Raw genomic sequence first — 20,914 nt, 5'->3', positions numbered from 1 at the left:
CGGAAGCGTGGCAACACTTGCGGGCTGCCCCCAGCACATTCTCAGTAACGCAAAACGACAGGTATTTCACTGTGTGTTCCGATGTACATGTGACTAATAAATAAACATCTTATGACTGCTGTATGTTGTGAGGTGAGACTGTGGGTAAAGGAAATGATCCACTCAGTTCCTCCGACACCCTCCCACACCCCACTGTTCCCTCCGCCCTCCCCACCTCCCTCACTTGGCTCCAGGCTCCACCTTCCTCTCCGATCAGATCCCACCATCTGCAGCCCTCTGTCACCTCCGCCTCCGCGGCTATTCCCACTCCCCTCCTCCATCTGCCCATCACCCCTCCTCGCCCGAATCCCACGTCTTGCTCCACCCCTTTTATCCTCACCATCTCCCCTCTATCTTTCAGTCCAGATCAAGGGTCTCGACCCAGAACGTCGACTGTCTGTTTCCCTCCACAGATGCTGCCTGACCCGCTGAGTCCCTCCAGCGTTTTGCGTGTGGCTCCCTAGGCCTCTGCTGCAGGTTCTGAGGCTTTGGATTAACCTGCTGTTGCTTCTCCTTTATCCCCAGTGCCTTGTTGAGATTCAGAAAGATGCAGCAAGATGTGTTTGTCATTAAATGAAACTGCAGATTTTCATTCTTTCTCAAGATATTGGGAAGTGTCAAATGTGCCATTGGTAATGCAATCTCTCACTGCAGTAATCTGGATTCCTCTGGTAACAAACAGGCCTGTTATGTCAGGTCATTCACAAATCCTACTGGGATCATTCTAGATCTGATAACTCAGGAGGCAGTGGTTTTCCTGGCCAAGAGACATTGAGTAAACTGATTCAAAGAATTAGCCTTTGCAACCTCATTCCTTCCAAGTCTCGAAAGTTGTGGAACTCACCCCCCCCCCCCCGTTCCCTCTTTTCTCCAGAATCTTTTGCATCACTTCTTCCTGATTTTCATCTTTCTCCAACATTTTTCCTTCTCAGCCAACCCGTCCTTTGCCCCAGAAAATGACACAGCTTGAAGGGACTGTGGATCATCGCTAGGTACCTCACCACTCACAGATAATCTCAAGGAGGCATTGGGGATAAAGGAGAAACAACACTGGGTTAGCCAGAAACCAGAAGCTGCAGCAGAGGCCTGGGCAACAGAGAGGAGGGGACACAGTTCCCTCCTTTACCATATCAAGGACCTCTCCCACCCCAGACATTCTCTCTCTCCTGCCCCCAACCATCAATAAGCACGAGAACACATACCACCAGGCACAAGTACGGCTTCTATCCCGCTGTTATAAGACTCTTGTACGATAAAAAAAGAACTCTCGATGTCACAATCTCCCTCGTCACGGTCCCTGCACCTTATTGTCTGCCTGCACTGCACTTTCCCTGTAACTGTGACATTATAATCTGCATTCTGTTATTGTTTTCCCCTTGTACTACCTCTGTATTTATGTTTGGAAATGATCTGTATCTCAGTACGTGGCAGTAATAAACCCACTTCCAATCATCCGAAGTGTACAATGCAAGGTCATTGTGCACACATTCACCTACAATGTTAGCGACATGCATGGGTGCACCTTCAGGAACCAGTTGCATGTTCATTACAAATGTAAAAATATACAAATTACTTCACATTTCAAATGTGAAAAGACAGTACACAGTTAATGGCAAGACCCTTAACAGTGTTGATGAGCAGAGGGATCTTGGGGTCCAAGTCCATAGCTCCCTGAAAGTGGCTACACAGGGTGATAGGGAGGTAAAGAAGGCACGCGACATGCTTGTCTTCATTAGTTGAGCTACTGAGTTCAAAAGCCAGGAAGTTATGTTGCAGCTTTATAAAACTTCAGTTAGGCCACATCTGGAGTATTGCATTCAGTTCTAGTTGCCCCATTACAGGAAGGATGTGGAGGCTTTGGAGAGGGTGTAGAAGAGGTTCACCAGGATGCTGCCTGAATTAGAGGGCATGAGCTATAAGGAGAGGTTGGACAAACTTGGGTTGTTTTCTCTGGAGCGGCAGAGGCTGAGGGGAGACCTGATAGAGGTTTATAAGATTCTGAGAGGCATAGATAGAGTAGACAGCCGGTATCTTTTCCCCAGGGTTGAAATGTCTAATACTAGAAGGCATGGGTTTAAGGTGAGAGGGGTAAGTTCAAAGGAGATGTGCGGGGCAAGTGTTTTTACACAGAGAGTGGTGGGTGCCTGGAATGTGCTGCCAGGGGTGGTGGTGGAGGCAGATACGATAGGGGCATTCAAGAATCATCTACATGAATGTGAGGGAGATGGTAGGATATGGACATTGTGTCGGCAGAAGTTTAGTTGGACATTTTGTTACTGATGTAATTGGTTCGGCACAACATTGTGGGCCGAAGGGCCTGCTCCTGCGCTGTAGTGTTCTGTCTAACCAGATTACCGGTGAGAGTCAGAGTCGTACAGGGCTAACGGAGGCCCTTCGGCCCACCACGTCCATGCTGACCATCAAACACCCATTTACACCAATTTTATTCTCCCCACATTCCCATGAACCCCCCCCATCGCCCCCCACCCCCCAGATCCCAGATCCCACCCCTCACCCACACACTGGGGGGGGGGGGGGGGGGGGTAGCAATTTACAGCAGCCAATTAACCCACCAACCTTCACATCGTTGGATGTGGGAGGAAACCGGAGCACCGGGGGGAAACCCACGCGGTCACGGGGGAGAACGTGCAAACTCCACACAGGCAGCACCTGAGGTCGGGATTGCACCCGGGCCGCTGGAGCTGGGGGGGGGGGGCAGTGGCACTACCCGCTACACCGCCGTGTTGTCCATTCTCGACTCGTGCTGTAGAGATGAGAGTTCAAATCCCAGCACACCAGACGGCAAACACAGGTATAATTACATAAGAATCCGGCATTTAAAAAATGCAAGGATCAGATTGTTGTTAAATATCCTTCAGTGGAGGAGATCACGTGACCCCAGACCAATTTCATTCTTAACTGGAGGGCAACATTGGGCAGGTAATCAGTGCTGCATCACCAGTGATGTCTTCAGCCCGAGCGAGGATAACCAACCACCGTACATTCCTGGGTGGGGCAGAACATGCCAAAGAGAAGGGACACAGGTGGATCTCAGGGTGGCCATGCACCCCGAGGGCACGAGTGTGCAGAACAACAGAACGTTGCAAACAGACACCAGGATCGGCAGAGCCCAGGCAGTCATTCAGGAGAAATGGAAGGGGAGAAAAGTACAGGCCAGCAAGGGGAGAGGTGGACACCGTGTTCCTCCACGGCCTGTTCGCTCCTGGGCCATCCACGTTGGAAGCAGAATCAATAAATAGTTTTAACCTATGGTGGAGGGGAGGGAGCAACACACACACACACACACACACACACACACACACACACACACACACACAAACAGTGCTGGAGGAACTCAGCAGGTCGGGCAGCATCTATGGAGGGAAACGGACAGTCGACGTTTCAGGTCAAGACCCTTCAACAGGACCCGAAATGTCGACTGCTTATTTCCCTCCATAGATGCCGCCTGACCTGCTGAGTTCCTCCAGCATTTTGTGTTTCTTGCTCCAGCTTCCAACATCTGCAGAAACTCCTGTCTCTCTGGAGGGGAGGGAGGACTGAATGGAAAAAGGTCTTGAGAAAGAAAAAATTCTACAAAGCTCCTTGAGGGAGCTGGTACAGGCACAAGATGTCGAAAGGTTGGCTTCAGGGTCACAACACTCTTGGGGTGGGAGAGAAACAGAGGGGAAAAGTCCACTGTGAATTCCCACACCCAATTAGAGCTAACAGAAGAGAAAAAGTCTTTTTAAATAAACTATTTACAGCACTAAAACAGGCCACCCTACCTGAACAGTCCACTCCATGACCCACACAGTTACTTCCAACTAGCTCTTCGAAAACCTGGGCTTTGTGCAGCCTCTTCCACTCCCCATGCTCACTGACCCACCGACTGCCAACGCTGATCTCAGAAGCTTCATCCTCACTTTCCAGTCCCCCGACAGCAGGAGCTTAAACACAGACGGCTTTGGTGGAATCCATGAAACAGATGAATGTGTTAATATTATCTGGCTGCAGGGATTCCCCCATCCCACTGATACCCCCGGTGCATATCCCGTCGCAAACTTAGGATGTGCATGTGGTGGCAGCAGTTAGTGCTGCTATCTCCCAGCCCCAGCTAATCCCGGTCTCCACGTGCAGTTTGCACGTTCTCCCTGTGACCAGGTGAGTTTCCCCGGGGGCTCCTGTTTCCTCTCTCATCCCAAAGACGTGCGGGTTGATAGGTTAATTGGCCGCTGTACGTTCCCTGTAGTGTAGGTGGGTGGTAGGAAAATAAGGGTGAAGCTGGACCTGTGAGAAGGAACAGATTACAGGGAAATGAATTGGAAATGGGATGATGGGAGCTGTCATAGATGTGTTGGGCCAAATGGCCTCCTTGAAAGTCATAAAGAAACATGAAAAGCATCTACTCTCTGTAACGTTTTGGTGTCGGAAGCCTCTGCTTCCTTCAGTTTTGCTGCTTATGCACCCAGCACTTCTGCAGAGAGGCACATTAAACGGATGCGCCTTCTACACAAACGTCCCCGACCTCAGTGACCATCAGGGAGCGGGCAACAGTCCCACAATTTCCATCAACCCATCACCTGACATCCACACCTCCAGCTGTGACACCAACCCCCAACATCAGCCTCCGACACAGGTTTCACCAAATCGGTGCAAAATATCCAGAGGAAATTAAACTTGTATATTGAAACAAATTCATGAAAATGTCAACTCTCAGCCTGAGCAGATACATTACCCCTTAGACTTGTTATGTCTAGTTTAAACTGGTAGAAAGTCTTTTATGAGGAAAAAGATGATCATCTACTTGTGATCATAGAAACAGGCCCTTCGGCCCATCTAGTCCATGCCAACCTGATCTTCTGCTGAGTCCCATCTATCTGCACCCAGACCATATCCCTCCAAACCCCTCCCATCCATGTACCTATTCAAACTTGTCTTTAATGTTACAGTGAACCCGCATCGACCACTTCTGCTGGCAGCTCGTTCCACACTCGCACCTCCCTTTGAGTGAAGAAGTTTCCCCACAGATTCCCCTTAAATATTTCACCTTTCACCCTAAACCTATGACCTCTAGTTCTAGTCTCACCCAACCTGAGGGGGAAAAGCCTGCACCCTATCTATACCCCTCATCATTTTGTACAAAGAAATTTATATAAAACATTAAAAGAAACAAAACAAATGAGCACAGATACGATGGGCAGAAGGGCCTGTTCCTGAGCTGTACTGTTTCCATGTTCTAACCCTGCCCCGTCCCATCCAGGCCCTGGTTACCCCCTTCTCCGGAGGGTCCCTCGGGACCCTGGAGTATGCGAGTTTCGGGGAGAACCACAGTTCAGAGTCCTCCTACCATTAGCTAAAGTGACAAAACCTCGAACTATGTGCTCGAGGGCTGTAGATGAAATGATGACAGGTGACGTGCTGCAGTAATGGGACTTGATGAGAAGGTTCATTCAGAGGCCGCTCTACAGCCACCCGGTCGCAGGGAGAATGTGCAAACTCCACACAGACAGCGCCGGAGGTCGGCATCGAACCGGGGTCTCTGGGGCTGTGAGGCAGCGGCACTACCCGCTGCGCCACCCTCTTACGTACATGTGATTTTACTTTAATTGAATAAAGTATATTCAGAAATAAAAAAGGTCCCTGAGCCCAACACTTCCTGGGGTAAGGAAGCGCCCGCCCCATTCGGGCCACCACTCTCCTGGGGTGAGGGAGCGCCTACCCCACCCGGGCCAGTCCCCCCGCCCCGGGGTGAGGGAGCGCCTGCCCCCCACACACCCCGGGGTGAGGGAGCGCCTGCCCCCCACACACCCCGGGGTGAGGGAGCGCCTGCCCCCCACACACCCCGGGGTGAGGGAGTGCCTGCCCCACACCCACCCTGGAGATGAGGGAGCGCCCATCTCACCCTCCCGGGGTAAGGGAGCGCCTACCCCACACTCCCCCCCCCGGTGAGGGAGCGCCCCCCTCACCCGGGATCCTCTCCCCGCCGAGGGCTCCCACCTGTGTCCGGGTGTCCCGGTGGGTCCGGGGCAGCCCCAGGAACTGCCCCCCGAGTGAGACAAAGTATCAGTAAACACCCCGCTCCGCAACAATGTAACCGGGCGCCGCAACAATGTAACCGGAGACGGGGGCGCCGACACCCGCACTCACCTGTCCCCACACCCCGCCATCTCCAGCCGACTCACTCCCGCCGGCGGGGCGGACGGAGCTTTCAGTGGGACCGGGCGGGGAGAGGGGAGTGACCACAGGCTGTGTCCGGCCGCCCTCTGCCGCTCCCCGTCCGGCCGGCCGGCGGCACCGACTCCCAGGCGCTCCAACCAACGCAACGCATTAGCGCGAAGGCGAGTCAGCCGCTGGCGACTGGCGAGGGGGGGCCCCCGACGGCCGACCGTCGCTGCGCCGCCTTCCCTTCCCCTGGCAGATGTCTCACCTCCACCTGCATCGGGCAGCTCTCTGAGGAATATGCAACCTCGCAAAATAGGTAAAGATCCTGCCCCTTTTACAATAAATATTTTGCACTTTACTGATATTTTGTTGCATTGAAGTTCCGGTCGCCAAACGCCACAACGCCGGACGGGGTTTATTGAGAAAGCATCACCTCCCGAGAAGGGAAGGAGGTGATTGTGTGTGTCCGATCTGGCCGTTTCTGCTGTAAATCATTCGCTCAGTTTTTTATCTTCTGCATTAACTCAGCCTGACCTGTTTGCAACACACCGCACTTCCTTTACACTCTCCAAGCATTGCGACCTAGTCCTGCCCTGTCACAGATATTCGTCCCATCCCCACCTTCCCTACAACTTAAAACTCACTTTTTTCTCCCCCAGTTCTGACAAAAGGTCTTCAAACCAAAACGTTAACTCAGTTTCTCTCTCCACAGATGCTGCCTGACCTGCTGAGTGTTTCTAGCACTTTCTGTTTCTTTATTTTAGACTTGCAGCATCTGTGGTATTTTGTTTCAGAATTGGGAATTGTTGGCCTTGTGGTTCTGGTGTGATTGACATTATGGACACTCATCAAATTCCCAAACCAAGCCAGAGATGTAGGGGCTTGCCTGACATCGGGGTGGGTGTGTTGTATGCTCAAAACCCTCCCCACCTGACTGGAGCAGAATGACCTGTATTTTGGAAAATGCCCTTCAATTCTCGGGAGATTCCAAACCGCTCTGAAGTACTTTCTGCAGAGTGCTCGCTGCTGTACTGTGGGGAAGGTAGTAGCCAATTTGTGCACAGCAAGCTCCCACAAACAAAACTGTGATCTACCAGGTAACCTGTTCTCGTGCAGTTGTATGGGCCCAGACGTGCAGTCACAGGGAGAACGTGCAAACTCCACACAGACAGCGCTGGAGGTCAGGACTGAGCCCAGGTCTCTGGCGCTTGGATGCAGCGGCTCCACCAGCTGCATCTCTTGCCTACAACCCCTAGTCTCCGCACATGGGGGGTCAGCAGGTCAGGAGAGAGGTAGGGTTTGAGTTTAGGGTCAAAGAGCTTTCATCGGGGGAGAACACCTGTGTGTTTAAAAATGCAGAGGAGTGGGAGAGGTGGGAAGAACAAAGGGGATGTCTGTGTTAGGGTGACGCAAATAAACGAGGACAGAATTGAGGAGGAAAGCATCCAAGGCTGCAACTGTGAGAGGCAGAAACCGTTGGAAATCTGAAATCAGAGAGAATGCTGGTGATTGTCAGCAGGTCAGGCAGCGTCTGCAGAGAGAAAACCCCTGAGCTAATGTTGGAGGTGGATGACCTTTCATCAGAACTGGCCATTCTGACACAAACAGGAAAGGCTGGTTATCTGAAAGTGCCAGGAGTCAGTGTTGGGTCCCGGGGGCTGCAACGTGCCCAGGCAGAAGACAAGGAGCTGTTCCTCGAGCTCTTTGTTGGAATAGTGCAGGAGTCCGAGGGCGGAGAGGTCCGAGTGGGTCGGAGAATTAACACGACGGGGAATTGGGAGCTCCATATCAGCTGTGTAAACTGAACAGGGGTGTTCGACAAAGCACTCACCAAATATACATTTGTTTCTTCCAGGGCTGGGTCCTAGTTCTGTACAACCACCTACCCCACCCCACCCCACCCCACCCCACCCACTTCCTTCATCAGTGGCCATGCTCCCTGCTTTCAACTTCCTTGCTCTTGAATTTCCCTCTCTAACCTCAGCCCCTCTCACCTCCTTTAAGATCCCCCTTCAAACCTCCCTTTTGGTACTTGACCTAATACCTTCTCCTGTGGCTCAGTGTCAAGTTCTGATTTACTTCCTTGGAGATCATCTTGGGTGAATTTATACAGTAATGGGGCTGTAGAAATGATAGTTATTGTTTGACCATAAATCCAGAAAATTCCATGTTTCACATTGCCAGGACCCTTGGTTGCATTGATGTACAGGGGGATCTTGGGGTGCAAGTCCATAGTTCCCTGAAAGTGGCATCACGAGTATATAGGGTGGTAAAGAAGGTGTACGGTAGTTGGGGCATTGAGTATAAAAGTCAGGAAGTCATGTTGCAGCTGGATAGAACTTTAGTCAGGTCGCACTTGGAACATTGTGTGCAGTTCTGGTCACCCCATTACAGGAAGGATGTGGGGGCTTTGGAGAGGGTGCAGAGGAGGTTCACCAGGATGTTGCCTGGATTAGAGAGTGTTAACTATAAGGAGAGGTTGGACAAACTTGGGTTGTTTTCTCTGGAGTGGCAGAGGCTGAGGGGAGACCTGGGAGGAGTATTTAAAATATAAGAGGCAGAGATGGGGTAGAGAGTCGGGGTCTGTTTCCCAGGGTGGGAATGTCAAGTACTAGAGGGCTCAGGTTTAAAGTGAGAGGGGGAAAGTTTAAAGGAGATCAGAATCAGGTTCATTATCACTGACATATGTCATGAAATTTGTTGCTTTGCAGCAACAGTACAACAAAACATAAAATTACTATAAATTACAAAAATAAATAAATAGTGCAAGAGAAAATAAGGGAAGGTAGTAACAAGGGGAGAAAAACATCGGCTCTGGAGAGTTTCTGCACCACTCTGAGGTCAGTGTGACCTGAGTCGATCCCATTCATTATGCCCACCCACTGATGGACTGAGTGGCCAACGAGTTCCCTCTGGAAGGGAGGATGAAGCTGAGGGCCAGACATCAGATCTGATGGGAAAGTGACCTCGGAGCAATCACCTCAAAAGGTGATTTTCTTGCTGCAGGAATCCAATCAGCTGGGCTCGACAAAAGCCACTGGAGAGAAAAACTAGTCCAACAACTTTTCCGGGACTGAAGGTCACACTGTGTGCGCACACTCTCAGCAGACCTGCTTTCAACAGCTGCCAAATTCCACCACAGGAACAATGGGTTTACCTGTTGCAGAGTCTGTGTCGTGTAAATGAAATTCTGAGATGTCGGGGGTGTCCTAGGTAGATGGACCATGGGGGGGGGGGGGGTTCATCCAAATTCCCCGGAGTCTGGGAGGTGGGACTCTGGGAGGGATTGTCAGAGACTTTCCTCTGGCCGCTGACCAGGATGAGGAGGCAATAGTGCCGGGGGGGTGGGGGGGGTAGAAATTTCTCTAAGCAGAGGGCTGTAAATCTTTGGCACCGTCCAGCACTGGGCTGTGGGTCATCTGCACTGAGCACCCCCTGTCCTGAGGGCGGGTGGTTTTAGACTGTGGGGATCAGGCAGCTGCGGGTGGGATTGTCACACAGGATCAGGCACGACCTGAGACATAGAAGCAGGAGAGGCCATTTGGCCCCTCATGGCTGGTCCAGCGTTCAATAAAATCCTGGCTGAAGGAGGAGGAATGGGGCAGGTCTTCCTGTAACCCAAGGTCACCGCTTGTTCATGCCCTGGACAACTCTGTTGCTTCCAGTGTGGTCCAGAGAACACAGACTGGGACCGAGAGGTCCACTATCAGCAGAGCTGTGCCAACACTTGAGGTAGATCCCCCTCACCACCCGCCTCTCAGCTGGCAAACCTGTGGCTTAAACTGAATGTCTTCAACATTCACAAACTTTCAAAAATTGGAAATAAAAGTGTGTACCAGAGGGATCTGTGGTACACAACTGTTCCAATACAAATTGTGCTTCAGAGGCTGTTGCATTGAGCAGCCTCAATCCCATCCAGTCAGATTATAATTATCGATGGTAAAAAAACTGTGAAAGTTTATCTTCTAAATTTAGTTCTTTTTAATTTGTGTTCAATATTTTACTCTCAGATGTTCCTTAGAAGTAAGGAAAGAGTGTGCAGCCATTACATTTGGTCTTGGTTTGGCCCTTGGATGTTCACAGTAACACAGTGGTTTAATGGAGAGATTGCCTTCAATGAGAAGTTAAGATTTCCAGTGGTACTTGAACATACCTGTAGTACATTTGGAAAAAAATGTTCCTAATTATGTTCGGAACTTAAATTTTTATGGGGATTTGCCCTTTATATGGGGCAGATCCATTAGGGACATTTAAGAAACTCTTAGATAGCCACATGAATGATAGAGAAATGGGGGGCTATGTGGGAGGGAAGGGTTAGATAGATCTTAGAGCAGGATAAAATGTCAGCATGACATTGTGGGCCGAAGGACCTGTACTGTGCTGTAATGTTCTATGTTCTAATGACAATCGTGTTGAGAGGAGTTTGCAGTGACCCAACCTGTCACCTTGCTGACAACCTGGGCGAAATATAATCCCTTCGGTACATTCAGAGGCCGTGTCCTGTGCTCATTGTCTGAGGCACTCGGTGCGAACTTGATGCTTCAGTGCTTCACGTGTTGGTCCAAACTCGAACTGAGAAGCGGTAAACGGACAGCTTTACATTTCTACCTGCATCGTTGCTATTTTTGTAACGTGGCTTTTCTGGAGATCTTCCAGCTGTCTCTTTGGTTTCTATTTCATTTTTTGCACAATTGTACAATGCTGAATTTACAGTGGTCTTCCATTCTCACCCAGTTATTTTAGCTGTTGCCTTACAATTAATAATTAATTGTCCTGATTTTCAGGCAATAAATCTGCCACTTGGGAACTTCTGCAATGTCCAACGCCCACTACCCCAGCCAAACCGCTAAGAGTCATCGCACACAAAATGCTAGAGGGACTCAGCAGGTCAGGCAGCATCTGTGGAGGGAAATAAACAGTCGACGCTTCAGGTTGAGACCCTTCATCAGGACTGGAGAGGAAGAGGGTAGAAGCCAGAATAAGAAGGTGGGGGGAGGGGGAAGAGCACAAGCTGGCAGATGACAGGGAGTCCAGGTGAGGGGGGGAAGGTAGGTGGGTGGGGGAGGGGGGAGATGTGAGAAGCTGAGAGGTGATGGGTAGAAGAGGCAAAGGGCTGAAGGAGGAGGAATCTGGTGGGAGAGGACAGTGGACCCTGGAATAAAGGGAAGGAGACGGGGAATAGATGGGCAGGTCATGGGGGGGGGGGGAGGGAAAAGAGAAGGGGGGAGAGGGCCACAGGAATGAGGGAAGACGAGGGGAGGGGTTCACTGGAAGTTGGAGAAATCGATGTTGATGCCGTCAGGTTGGAGACTACCAAGGCGGAATATGAGATGTTGTTCCTCCAACCTGTGTCTGGCCTCAACATGGCGGTAGAGGAGGCCATGGATGGACCTGTCAGTGTGGGAGTGGGAATGGGAAGTGGGTGGCCACCGGGAGATCCGCGGCGGACGGAGCAAAGGTGCTCAACGAAGCGGTCACCCAATCAGCGTCGGATCTCACTGATGTAGAGGAGGCCGCACCGGATGCTATAAATGACACCCTCAGACTCACAGGTGAAGCGCTGCCTCACCTGGAAGGACTGTCTGGGGCCCTGAATGGTGATGAGGGAGGAGGTGTAGCACTTTGTGCGGTTGCAGGGATAAGTGTCAGGAGGGTCATCTGTGGGGAGGGACGAGTGAACAAGGGAATCACGGAGAGAGCGATCCCTGCGGAAAGTGGAGGGGGAGGAGGGGAAGATGTGCCTGGTGGGGGGATCCCGTTGGAGGTGACGGAAGTCGCGGAGAATGATGTGTTGGGTGCGGAGGCTGGTGGGGTGGTGAGTGCCTCCTGAGTTCCTCTGTCATGTTCTGTGTTGTTCCAGATTCCAGCATTTGTAAAATCTCTTGTGTCTCCACTTAGAGGCATACAGCACGGAAACAAGCCCTTCGGCCCAACTGGTCCATGCTGACCAAGATTCCATCCAAACTAGTCCCATTTGCCCGCATTTGGCCCATATCCCTCGAAACATTTCCTAGCCATCTACCTGTCCACATGCCTTTGACATATTGTTAATGTACCTGCCTCAACCACTCCCTCTGGCAGCTCGTTCCATATACTGACCACCCTCTGGGTGAAAAAGTTGCCCCTCGGGTTCCTATTAAATCTCTCCACTCTCTCCTTAAACGTGTGCCCTTTAGTTCTTGATTCCCCAACCCTGGGGAAAAGACTGTGCACAATCACCCTATCTATGCCCCTCATGATTTTATACACGTCTATAAGATCACCCCTTATTCTCCTACGGTCCAATGAAAAATGTCCCAACCTGCCCCACCTCTCGCCATAACTCAGTCCCTTGAGTCCCAGAAACAGCCTCGTAAATCTCCTCTGCACTCTTTCCAATTTAATGACATCTTTCCTATAGCAGGGCGACCAAAACTGAACACAATATTCCGAGTGTGGCCTCACCAACGTCGTGTACAACTGCAACATAACATCCCAATTCCTATACTCAGTGGCCTGACTGATCAAGGCCAGTGAGCCAAAAGCCTTCTTCACCACCCTGTCTACCTGAGACGCCACTTTCAGGAACCATGTACTCCAAGGTCCATCTGTTCTGCAACGCTCCCCAGGGCCCTGCCGTTCACTGTGAAAGTCCTACCTGGATCTGTCTTCCCAAAATGCAACACCTCACAGTTATTCAAATTAAACTCCATTTGCCATTCCTGGGCCCAATGACCCAGCTGATCAAGGTCTCCCTGTAAATCCTGAGAACCACCTTCACCAGCAACGACACCACCTCCTTTAGTGTCATCTGCTAACCTACTAATCATGCCTTGTATATTCCTTCTGAGCCCGAGCCTCTGTTCCTTCCCAGGATCCCACTTGGTTGGAGACCTCCCTGCATTCCGGTCTACGTGCTGAGAAAGCCGGATCGTCGCTCTGGCACAAAGGCTAGGAATTCTGAGCTCCCCAGTGGTACAGCGAGGTGGACAGTGGATTGTGATGTGGCACGTTTCTCCTGCCCTTACCCCAGTAGGTGGACCCAATGTTCTCAATCCTGTCCAGAATACCCCTCCTCCACGCTGAGTGGTTGTGGGCCAGAATTCCCAGGGTCTGTGGGGATGTTGCATCCTTGAACTGTTCCCTTGGTCCACCTGGTGATCTCTTCCCACCACAGACAGGGTGAACACACTGTCTTTTCCCCAGGGCTGGGGAATTGAGAACCAGAGGACATGGGTTTACGGTGAGAGGGGAGCGATTTAGTAGGAACCTGTGGGGCAACTTTTCCACCCAGAGGGTAGTGAGTATATGGAACGAGCTGCCAGAGGAAGTGGGTGAGGCAGGTACATTCACAACATTTAAAACGCATGTGGACAGGTCATGGATAGGAAGGGTTTAGAGGGATATCGGCTAAACGCGGGCAAACGGGACTAACTTAGATGGGAATCTTGGTCATCATTGACCAGTTGGGCCGAAGGGCCTGTTTCCTTGCTGTGTGACTCTATGACTTTCAGAGAAGACGGTGAATGTTCTAAACTCCCATAATCACAATGCCATGGTGTATTTACAACTGACATCCACAGAAAGTTAAGGTTCACAATCTGTGACAAACTTCCTTCTGACAAACTGAATATCTTTTGTTATGTGATACAGAAGTAAAGGAGATGATATCACAAATATATTGACCCAGTCCAGTAATAAACCTTAATTAAAATGGCTTCTTTTGCCTTGTAAAATATTGTTTTGGTCAGACCAGAATCAAAACAGTCGGTGGGTCACATCCTGCCCGCAATTGAACTGTTAAACCGGTGATAACTTGCATCTTCCACAGAGTAAAATGTTCTAAGAAAAATCCACAGCGAAGGTATTGGATAGAACTTGGCATCATCTGCGGAGTGAGTCGGTCGGGCAGGTAATGGTGAGACAGGAAGGAAATTCCGGAGGTTTTGCAGCACCTGCAGATTTTTGATTTCCTGGGATGAAGCCGTTGGCAGCTGACAGAACAACCCCCAGGAATGCAGCTGTTATATTTTGGGGAAACAGAGGTTTCCTGAGGCACAGGACTGGAATTGGTGACAGGTTTAGGAAGGTTGTCAGGTCTTTAATTAAAGAGATTAGAATTGTAGGCGTTGCTGGTCTGGGTGTGACATGGGTGGTGAGGATAATCAACAGAAGAATTTCACTAATGACAGAGCTGTTTTAATGAACAAAGTGAGTGTTGCAAGACTTGTGAGCACACAGAAGAAGCAAGTGTTTGCTTTAGGTGACTGTACCTCTGGAACAAGGTTACTAAAGTTCAAACTGAAACTTGTTCAGCCAATGGAAGCTGCTGTTACTCGTTATTTTTCTCTCTTTCAGTTTTCCTCATGATTTTATACACCTCTGCAAGATCACCCCTCAATCTCCAACGCGCCATGAGTAAAGTCCTAACCTGCCCAACCTCTCTCTATAGCTCACTCTCTCGAGTTCCGACAACATTCTCGTAAATCTCCTCTGTGCCTGCCCCGCCAGGGATCTTATCTCTTCCGATTCCTTGGCAGCCCATCAGAGTCCTGAATCATCCAGTTCCCAGGATCTCTTTGTGTTTAAGGTTCTGTGTGACAGAGAGGTCGGGAGATGACCTGGTGTTTATGTAAATGGGGCCCATTTCCCCATTTTCAATCCATTGAGTTTGGACATGGAATGTTCAGGAAGGCATTTTTCTCTGATTGTCAGTATTTCCAAGTGAGACTGGCTTGATCTTGGTCCAGTCCATTGAACAGATTATTGAAGCTGAGTTCTTCTATAGCGAGGTAAATGTTAAAAGGGCTTGAGAGACGAGATGCAGGGACCTATTTCACCAGAGTGAGAGGCTTTCAACCAGAGGCACAATTTCTGAATAAGGGAGAGAATGAAATTTCTTCATTCACGAAGTGGGGTGGAGGACACCTTCACCCCGTCTGTACCAGTGGTGTTGAGGTGAAGTGTGATAGGATATTCAAGTTCCTAGGTGTAGATATCACCAACAATTTGTCCTGGTTCAACCACGTAGACACACGGCCAAGAAAGCTCACCAGCGTCTCTACTTCCTCAGAAGGCTAAGGAAATTTGGCATGTCCCTGATGACCCTCACCAATTTTTTACAGATGCACCACAGAAATAATCCTCTTGGGGTGCATCACTGCTTGATATGACAACTGCTCTGCCCACAAGAAACTGCAGAGAGTTGGGGACACAGTCCAGTCCATCACACAAACCAGCATCCCCTCTGTGGACTCTGTCTACACTTCTCACTGCCTCAGGAAAGCAGCCAACATAATCAAAGACCCCACCCAGGACATTCTCTCTTCTCCCCTCTCCCGTTGGTCAGCAGATACAAAAGCTTGAGAACACACACCACCAGACCCTAGAACAGCTTCTGTACTGCGATTGAACCAACCTCTTGTACAATAAAGGTGACCTCTTCGTCTCTCAATCTACCTCATTGCGGCCCTTGCACCTGATTTGTCTTCCTGCACTGCACCTCTGTAACTGTAACACTATATTCTGCCTTCCATTTTCTTTCTCGATGTACTTGCATACGGCATGATCAGTCTGGATGACGCGCAAAGCAAAAGCTTTTCACTGTATCTCGGTACATGTGACAATAATAAACCAAATCCCAATGACAGCCCCTCCTGACTGGTGGACAACACTGCCACCCGGTGGTGCTCTGCTGCGATAACTGAGGCGCATGAAGCTGCAGCGAAGGGTTAGGTGGAGCGAACGGAGATAAATTGCAGAGGGAGACAGGCGCATCTGTGGAGAAATGAATGGTTATTTGAAGGACTGTTTGTGTCGCTGGACGGTGGGAGGGGAAAATGAGAAATGGAAGGTGTTGCACCTTTTGTGCTCCTGTCAGGAAGAGTCAGAGGAAGGGAAGTGGGAGACTCCCAGGCACTTGGCCCCTCCAGCCCCTCCCTGTCTCCATCTGAGAGCCTGTTATTGAGGCAGATCACCACCAGGTGGGAGTGTTGTCCACAAGGAGGGCCTGTCATTGCGGCAATCTGCTGGAGGATCTCTATGTTTGAGCCGAGGGCAGAATTCAAATATCTGGGTAACTTGACTCGGAGGTTTTCACTAAATTTACATCACACCTCTCAGGTTCCAGAACATAGCCACTGAACACATTTTAGAGCAGTTTGTCACCTGATGTTCGAATGGGTCTGGCAAGACAGCTTTGCTTAACACTGCACTGACCTTGAAGTGAGGAGCAATTTCATCCCAAATCTCATTTCACTGGGATTTGGTGCATCATTTGTCATTATAGAAAGAGGTGAAGTGTGAAGCAATGGGAGATAACAGTCGATCTCACACTCTCGTCAGTCTGGCATTTCTGGACTGTTTCAGAAAGGTCGAAGACAGCTTCCTTGTTAAACCACTCCAGGGGCAGAGTTGCATATATTCCAATTCTGAGAAGAGGGTCATCTGCGCGAGACATCACATACTGAACCAGGTACACTGCACTAATGGCCATCCCCACCTGTACAGTGGTAGATATGGTGATATCCAAAGATCCAGATGAAGAGAGGTGTAATAACCCGTCTAAATTCATCTCCCTCAGTGCAATTGAGAGTTTGGTTTGAAATTGGTCATCGTGCATGATTCTTTGGGAGTTTTGAATCTATTTCAAAAACCAGGTTCTGGTATGTGGGGTCAGAAGAATGGGCCTTTTGTCCCTGACTTGTGTTGTTGTGTGCTTGGGCCTTGGAGTCCCATGTTGGTCGAGACCATGCAGCAGGACTGAGAGGGGAGATGTTGCTATAAAGAGGAGAGGGCCTCCAGCAGTTTGTTTTTACTCCAGATTCCAGCCCCTGCAGTCTCCTGTGCCTCCAGCTTTCTGACTTTGTTCTGTACTGACCAGAACATCAATGACTGTGTACGTGGATCTCAGACTCAAACACCTCTTCATAGTCCAAGGAATAAAGTGGATGACCTGACATTTGCCTGGACTAAAAGTAATTTGCCACAGATTTTTTCATTAGCTCTAACCATGAAGCATTCTCCTTATAATTTGACTGTTCAGGCTACAGGTGCAGACTCCCTCTGCACAGACCCTAGTTCTACTCGTCAAGTCATTAATGTTCCACCTCGAGCCAGTTCTATCTTTTCTGAGATCAGAACTGACCTGAGACCTAAATCTTTGCCTTTTCTCCTTAATAGCTTTCGTTAACAAAAATTCATCAGTCTTGGTTGCAAACATCAATGACCATTTACAGACAAGTTCTATCTTTGTATCACCCTCTGCACGTACAAGTGTTTCCTAATTTCACCCCTGAAAGGCCCCCCAATATTTGCACCATGTTCCTTCCAAAGACGTATGGGTTAGGAAGTTGTGGGCATGCTATGTTGGCGCCGGAAACGTGGTGACACTTGCGGGCTGCCCCCAGAGCACTCTACGCAAAAGATGCATTTCACTGTGTGTTTCAACGTGCAGGTGACTAATAAAGAAATCTTAACTTCCAACCAACTCCCCAACCCACAGAAATACTTTCTGTCGGTCCAAACTAACAGCTCTCATTAATATCTGAAAACTTTTGATCAAGTTCCACATCCCACCCTCACAAATGATAACCTCTGTGGAATTTCTGAGTAATTTAACATTCAGAATCAGGTGCTGCTCTGATAAAACTGCACTGTGCTCCCTCCTAGGAAGATGTATCCACAACTTATGTTGTACAGAACAGCTCAGATTTAGTCGCGAATATCTTGTATGGTTGCTTCATCATTTCCATTTTCCAGTTCTTATGTCCTTGTATTTCATTCCTTTGGATATAAAAGAAATAAACTTTCCAATAGCTCTGATTACAGGCGAGAAACAAAATGCTGGAGGAACTCAGCGGGTTGAGCAGCCTCTGCGGGAGGGGAAAGGAAATGTCGACGTTTCCAGTGGAGACCCTGCATCAGGACAGAGAGGAGACGCCAGTGTAAAGGTGAAAGAGCCTCCAGCAGTTTGTATTTTGCTCCAGATTCCAGACCCTGCAGTCTCCGATTTTGTTGTGTCCTGGCCAGAACATTAGTGACTGTGTACAGACTGCTACTACCTGTTCACAATCCACTCTTTAGGAAGAAAGTGGATGACCTCACTTGCTTAGATTGAAATTAACTTGCCCTAGTTTTCTCATTAGCTTAGACCATTAAGTGTCCTTGTAACCTGACTGTTGAAGCTACAGACCTGTGTGTGTCAATACTGCGGGGTCTGCGCAGGGTAATACTTCATGGTTAAAGGAACAAATAAACAGTGGCAAATTATTTTCAGTCCAGGCCAATGTGAAGTCATCCACTTTATTCCCAAAGACCTTGGATGATGTAACGGTGGAAGTGTTGTCCACAAACAGGAGGGGCTGGAGAGTCACAGGGACAGGGAGGGGTGTAGTATCTGCTTATCTCCTTGTAGAAATAGAACAGTACAGCACAGGAACAGGCCCTTCGGCCCACCATGTCTGTACCGACCATGATGCCAAATTAAACTAATCCTCTTCTGCCTGCACGTGATCCACATCCCTCCATTCCCCGCAGATTCACGGGTCTAACAGCTTCTTAAATCCCTCTATCGTATCTGCTTCCACCACCACCCCTGGCAGCCTGTTCCAGGCACCCACCACTGTGGTTAAAAAAACCTTGCCTTGCACATTGAAACCAAATACTGAAAGGCCTGGATAGAGTGGACGTGGAGAGGATGTTTCCAGTAGTGGGAGAGTCTAGGACCAGAGGGCACAGCCTCAGAATAGAAGGAAGTCCCTTTAGAACAGAGACGAGGAATTTCTTCAGCCAGAGGGCGGTGAATCTGTGGAAGTCATTGCCACAGACGGCTGTGGAGGCCAGGTCATTGGGTGTATTTAAAGCGGAGGTTGATGGGTTCTTGATTAGTGAGGGCATCAAAGGTTACAGGGAGAAGGCAGGAGAATGGGGTTGAGAGGGAAAAATAAATCAGCCGTGATCAAATGGCAGAGCAGACTCGCTGGGCCGAATGGCCTAATTCAGTTCCGATGTCTTATGGTCTTATCTCCTTTAAACTTTCCCCTTCTCACCTTATAGCCATGCCCTCTAGTGTGACATTTCTATGCCAGGGAAAAGTTTCTGTCTACTCTATCTATGCCTCAATTTTATAAATTTCTCAGGTCTCCCCTCAGCTTCTGCTGCTCCAGAGAAAACAACCCAAGTTTGTCCAACCTCTCCTCAAAGAGGTTGCCCTATAGCTCATGCCCTCTAATCCAGGCAGCATCCTGGCGAACCCTTTCTGCACCCTCTCCAAAGCCCCCACACCCTTCCTGTACGGGGGTGACCAGAACTGCACACAATACTCCAAGCATGGTCTGGGGGGAACAGGGGGATACAGGCCTAATGCAGACAGATTATTAATTGGCTGTTAATTGGCTGCTGTAAATTACCCCTAGTGTGTGGGTGAATCTGAGGGGGAGTTGATGGGAACGTGGGCAGAGTAAAATGGGACTTGAGCTTGGTGGCCGACATGGGCTGAAGGGTCTGTTTCCTAATGTGTGACTCCAATGTTTATCCAAAGGGAGTCTTCAGGTATTCAAACACCCACTGATCTAATCCCAACTCTTTAGGGGTGTGTGTGTGTTCGTTGGCTCATGGAGTAACTGCAGTAGATCCTGTGATAAAATATTAAGTCACTAAAGGGCTAAAACATCATAGTCTAATAATTAATTAATGCTGTAGCCAGTCTCCACATTTGTAATGGAGCCAGCTGTAACTGGAATGGCTTAATAGATGTGGACGTCAGTTGACAAGGCCAGCATCTATTACCCATCCCTGATTGCCCTTAAGAAGGCGGTAGTGGGCTTCCACCTTGAACTGCTGCAGTCATTCTGCTGAAGGTGTTCCTACTGTGGTGTTTCGTGGGGAGTTTCCAAGCTTCAGACCCAGTGATGATGAGGAATGGCTGTATATGACTTAGTAGGAAGTTGGTGGTGTACCAAGGCTATGGGTTTGCAAGACTCTGGTGATGTAGCCTTGCCTAAAACACCGTTGGCAATTATCTCCTGCTGCATAATTGAAAAGGTTGACTATAACAAAGCTTCAGCTAACAAGCCATTCAAAACTCAGAGTTTGGAATCAGCCTCGAGGTAAAAACTTTATTCAAGATGTCGATACTTGAAGGACAAAAGGAAAGAGGAAAAAATGTAAAGTTCTGGGGAAAAGAGCAGAACAGGATGAACTCACCAGCTGCAACAAGTAACCAGTACAGCACGATAGAGCAAAGGGGCCCTTCTGTGCAGAATCATGCTGCAACAAGTTTTCGTGGTGGGACTAACCTTGTTATTACGAAATGTTTAATTTGTCTGTTTTTGCTTTCTTCAGTTTTTTTAGATTGTGGGCCAGAACTTGGTGACCCAGAATCGCTGTCCACCTCACCCCATGCCTGGCCTTACCTGGTCCCCAGACTCTGACTGGCAGCAGGACCTCGGGCTGCACAGTGAGCCCTTCCTCCTGAAACTCCACTAAAGCTTTACAGTTCTAAAAACTGCGTGTGGTTTTTAATCTTTGTTAAATGTCTCTGATCTTCCGACTAACACCTCTTCCTTGCCTTCTAATCTATGGCCCTACCCTCTCCATTGAAATTAAAAGGGGCTCGGACCCCGCACCTGGTCTAATCTGGATTGGATGTGGACAATGTGCAGGTCAAGCTTGGGTTGGATGTAAAGCAGCCCTTTAAACTAGTTCTTTCTTTCTTTATTTGCCCTTTGTCATG

General features: G+C 49.3%; 1 protein-coding gene across 1 annotated transcript in view; it reads right to left on the bottom strand.

The window, feature by feature from the left end:
• The window catches only part of zgc:158403 (tetratricopeptide repeat protein 39A), an 84,750-nt gene extending 78,126 nt beyond the window's left edge, over window positions 1-6,624 (bottom strand). The window contains exon 1 of the mRNA XM_052041869.1: window positions 6,187-6,624. Coding sequence (XP_051897829.1) covers window positions 6,187-6,206 — 20 coding nt within the window. The 5' untranslated portion in view covers window positions 6,207-6,624. The remainder of the gene's footprint in view (window positions 1-6,186) is intronic.
• Between the last annotated feature and the right edge of the window lie 14,290 nt (window positions 6,625-20,914).

This window comes from Pristis pectinata, chromosome 31, assembly GCF_009764475.1.
Source record: "Pristis pectinata isolate sPriPec2 chromosome 31, sPriPec2.1.pri, whole genome shotgun sequence".
Lineage (NCBI taxonomy): Eukaryota > Metazoa > Chordata > Chondrichthyes > Rhinopristiformes > Pristidae > Pristis > Pristis pectinata.
Note: the sequence above shows the minus strand (reverse complement) of the source record. Positions and strands in the feature narration are given on the sequence as shown.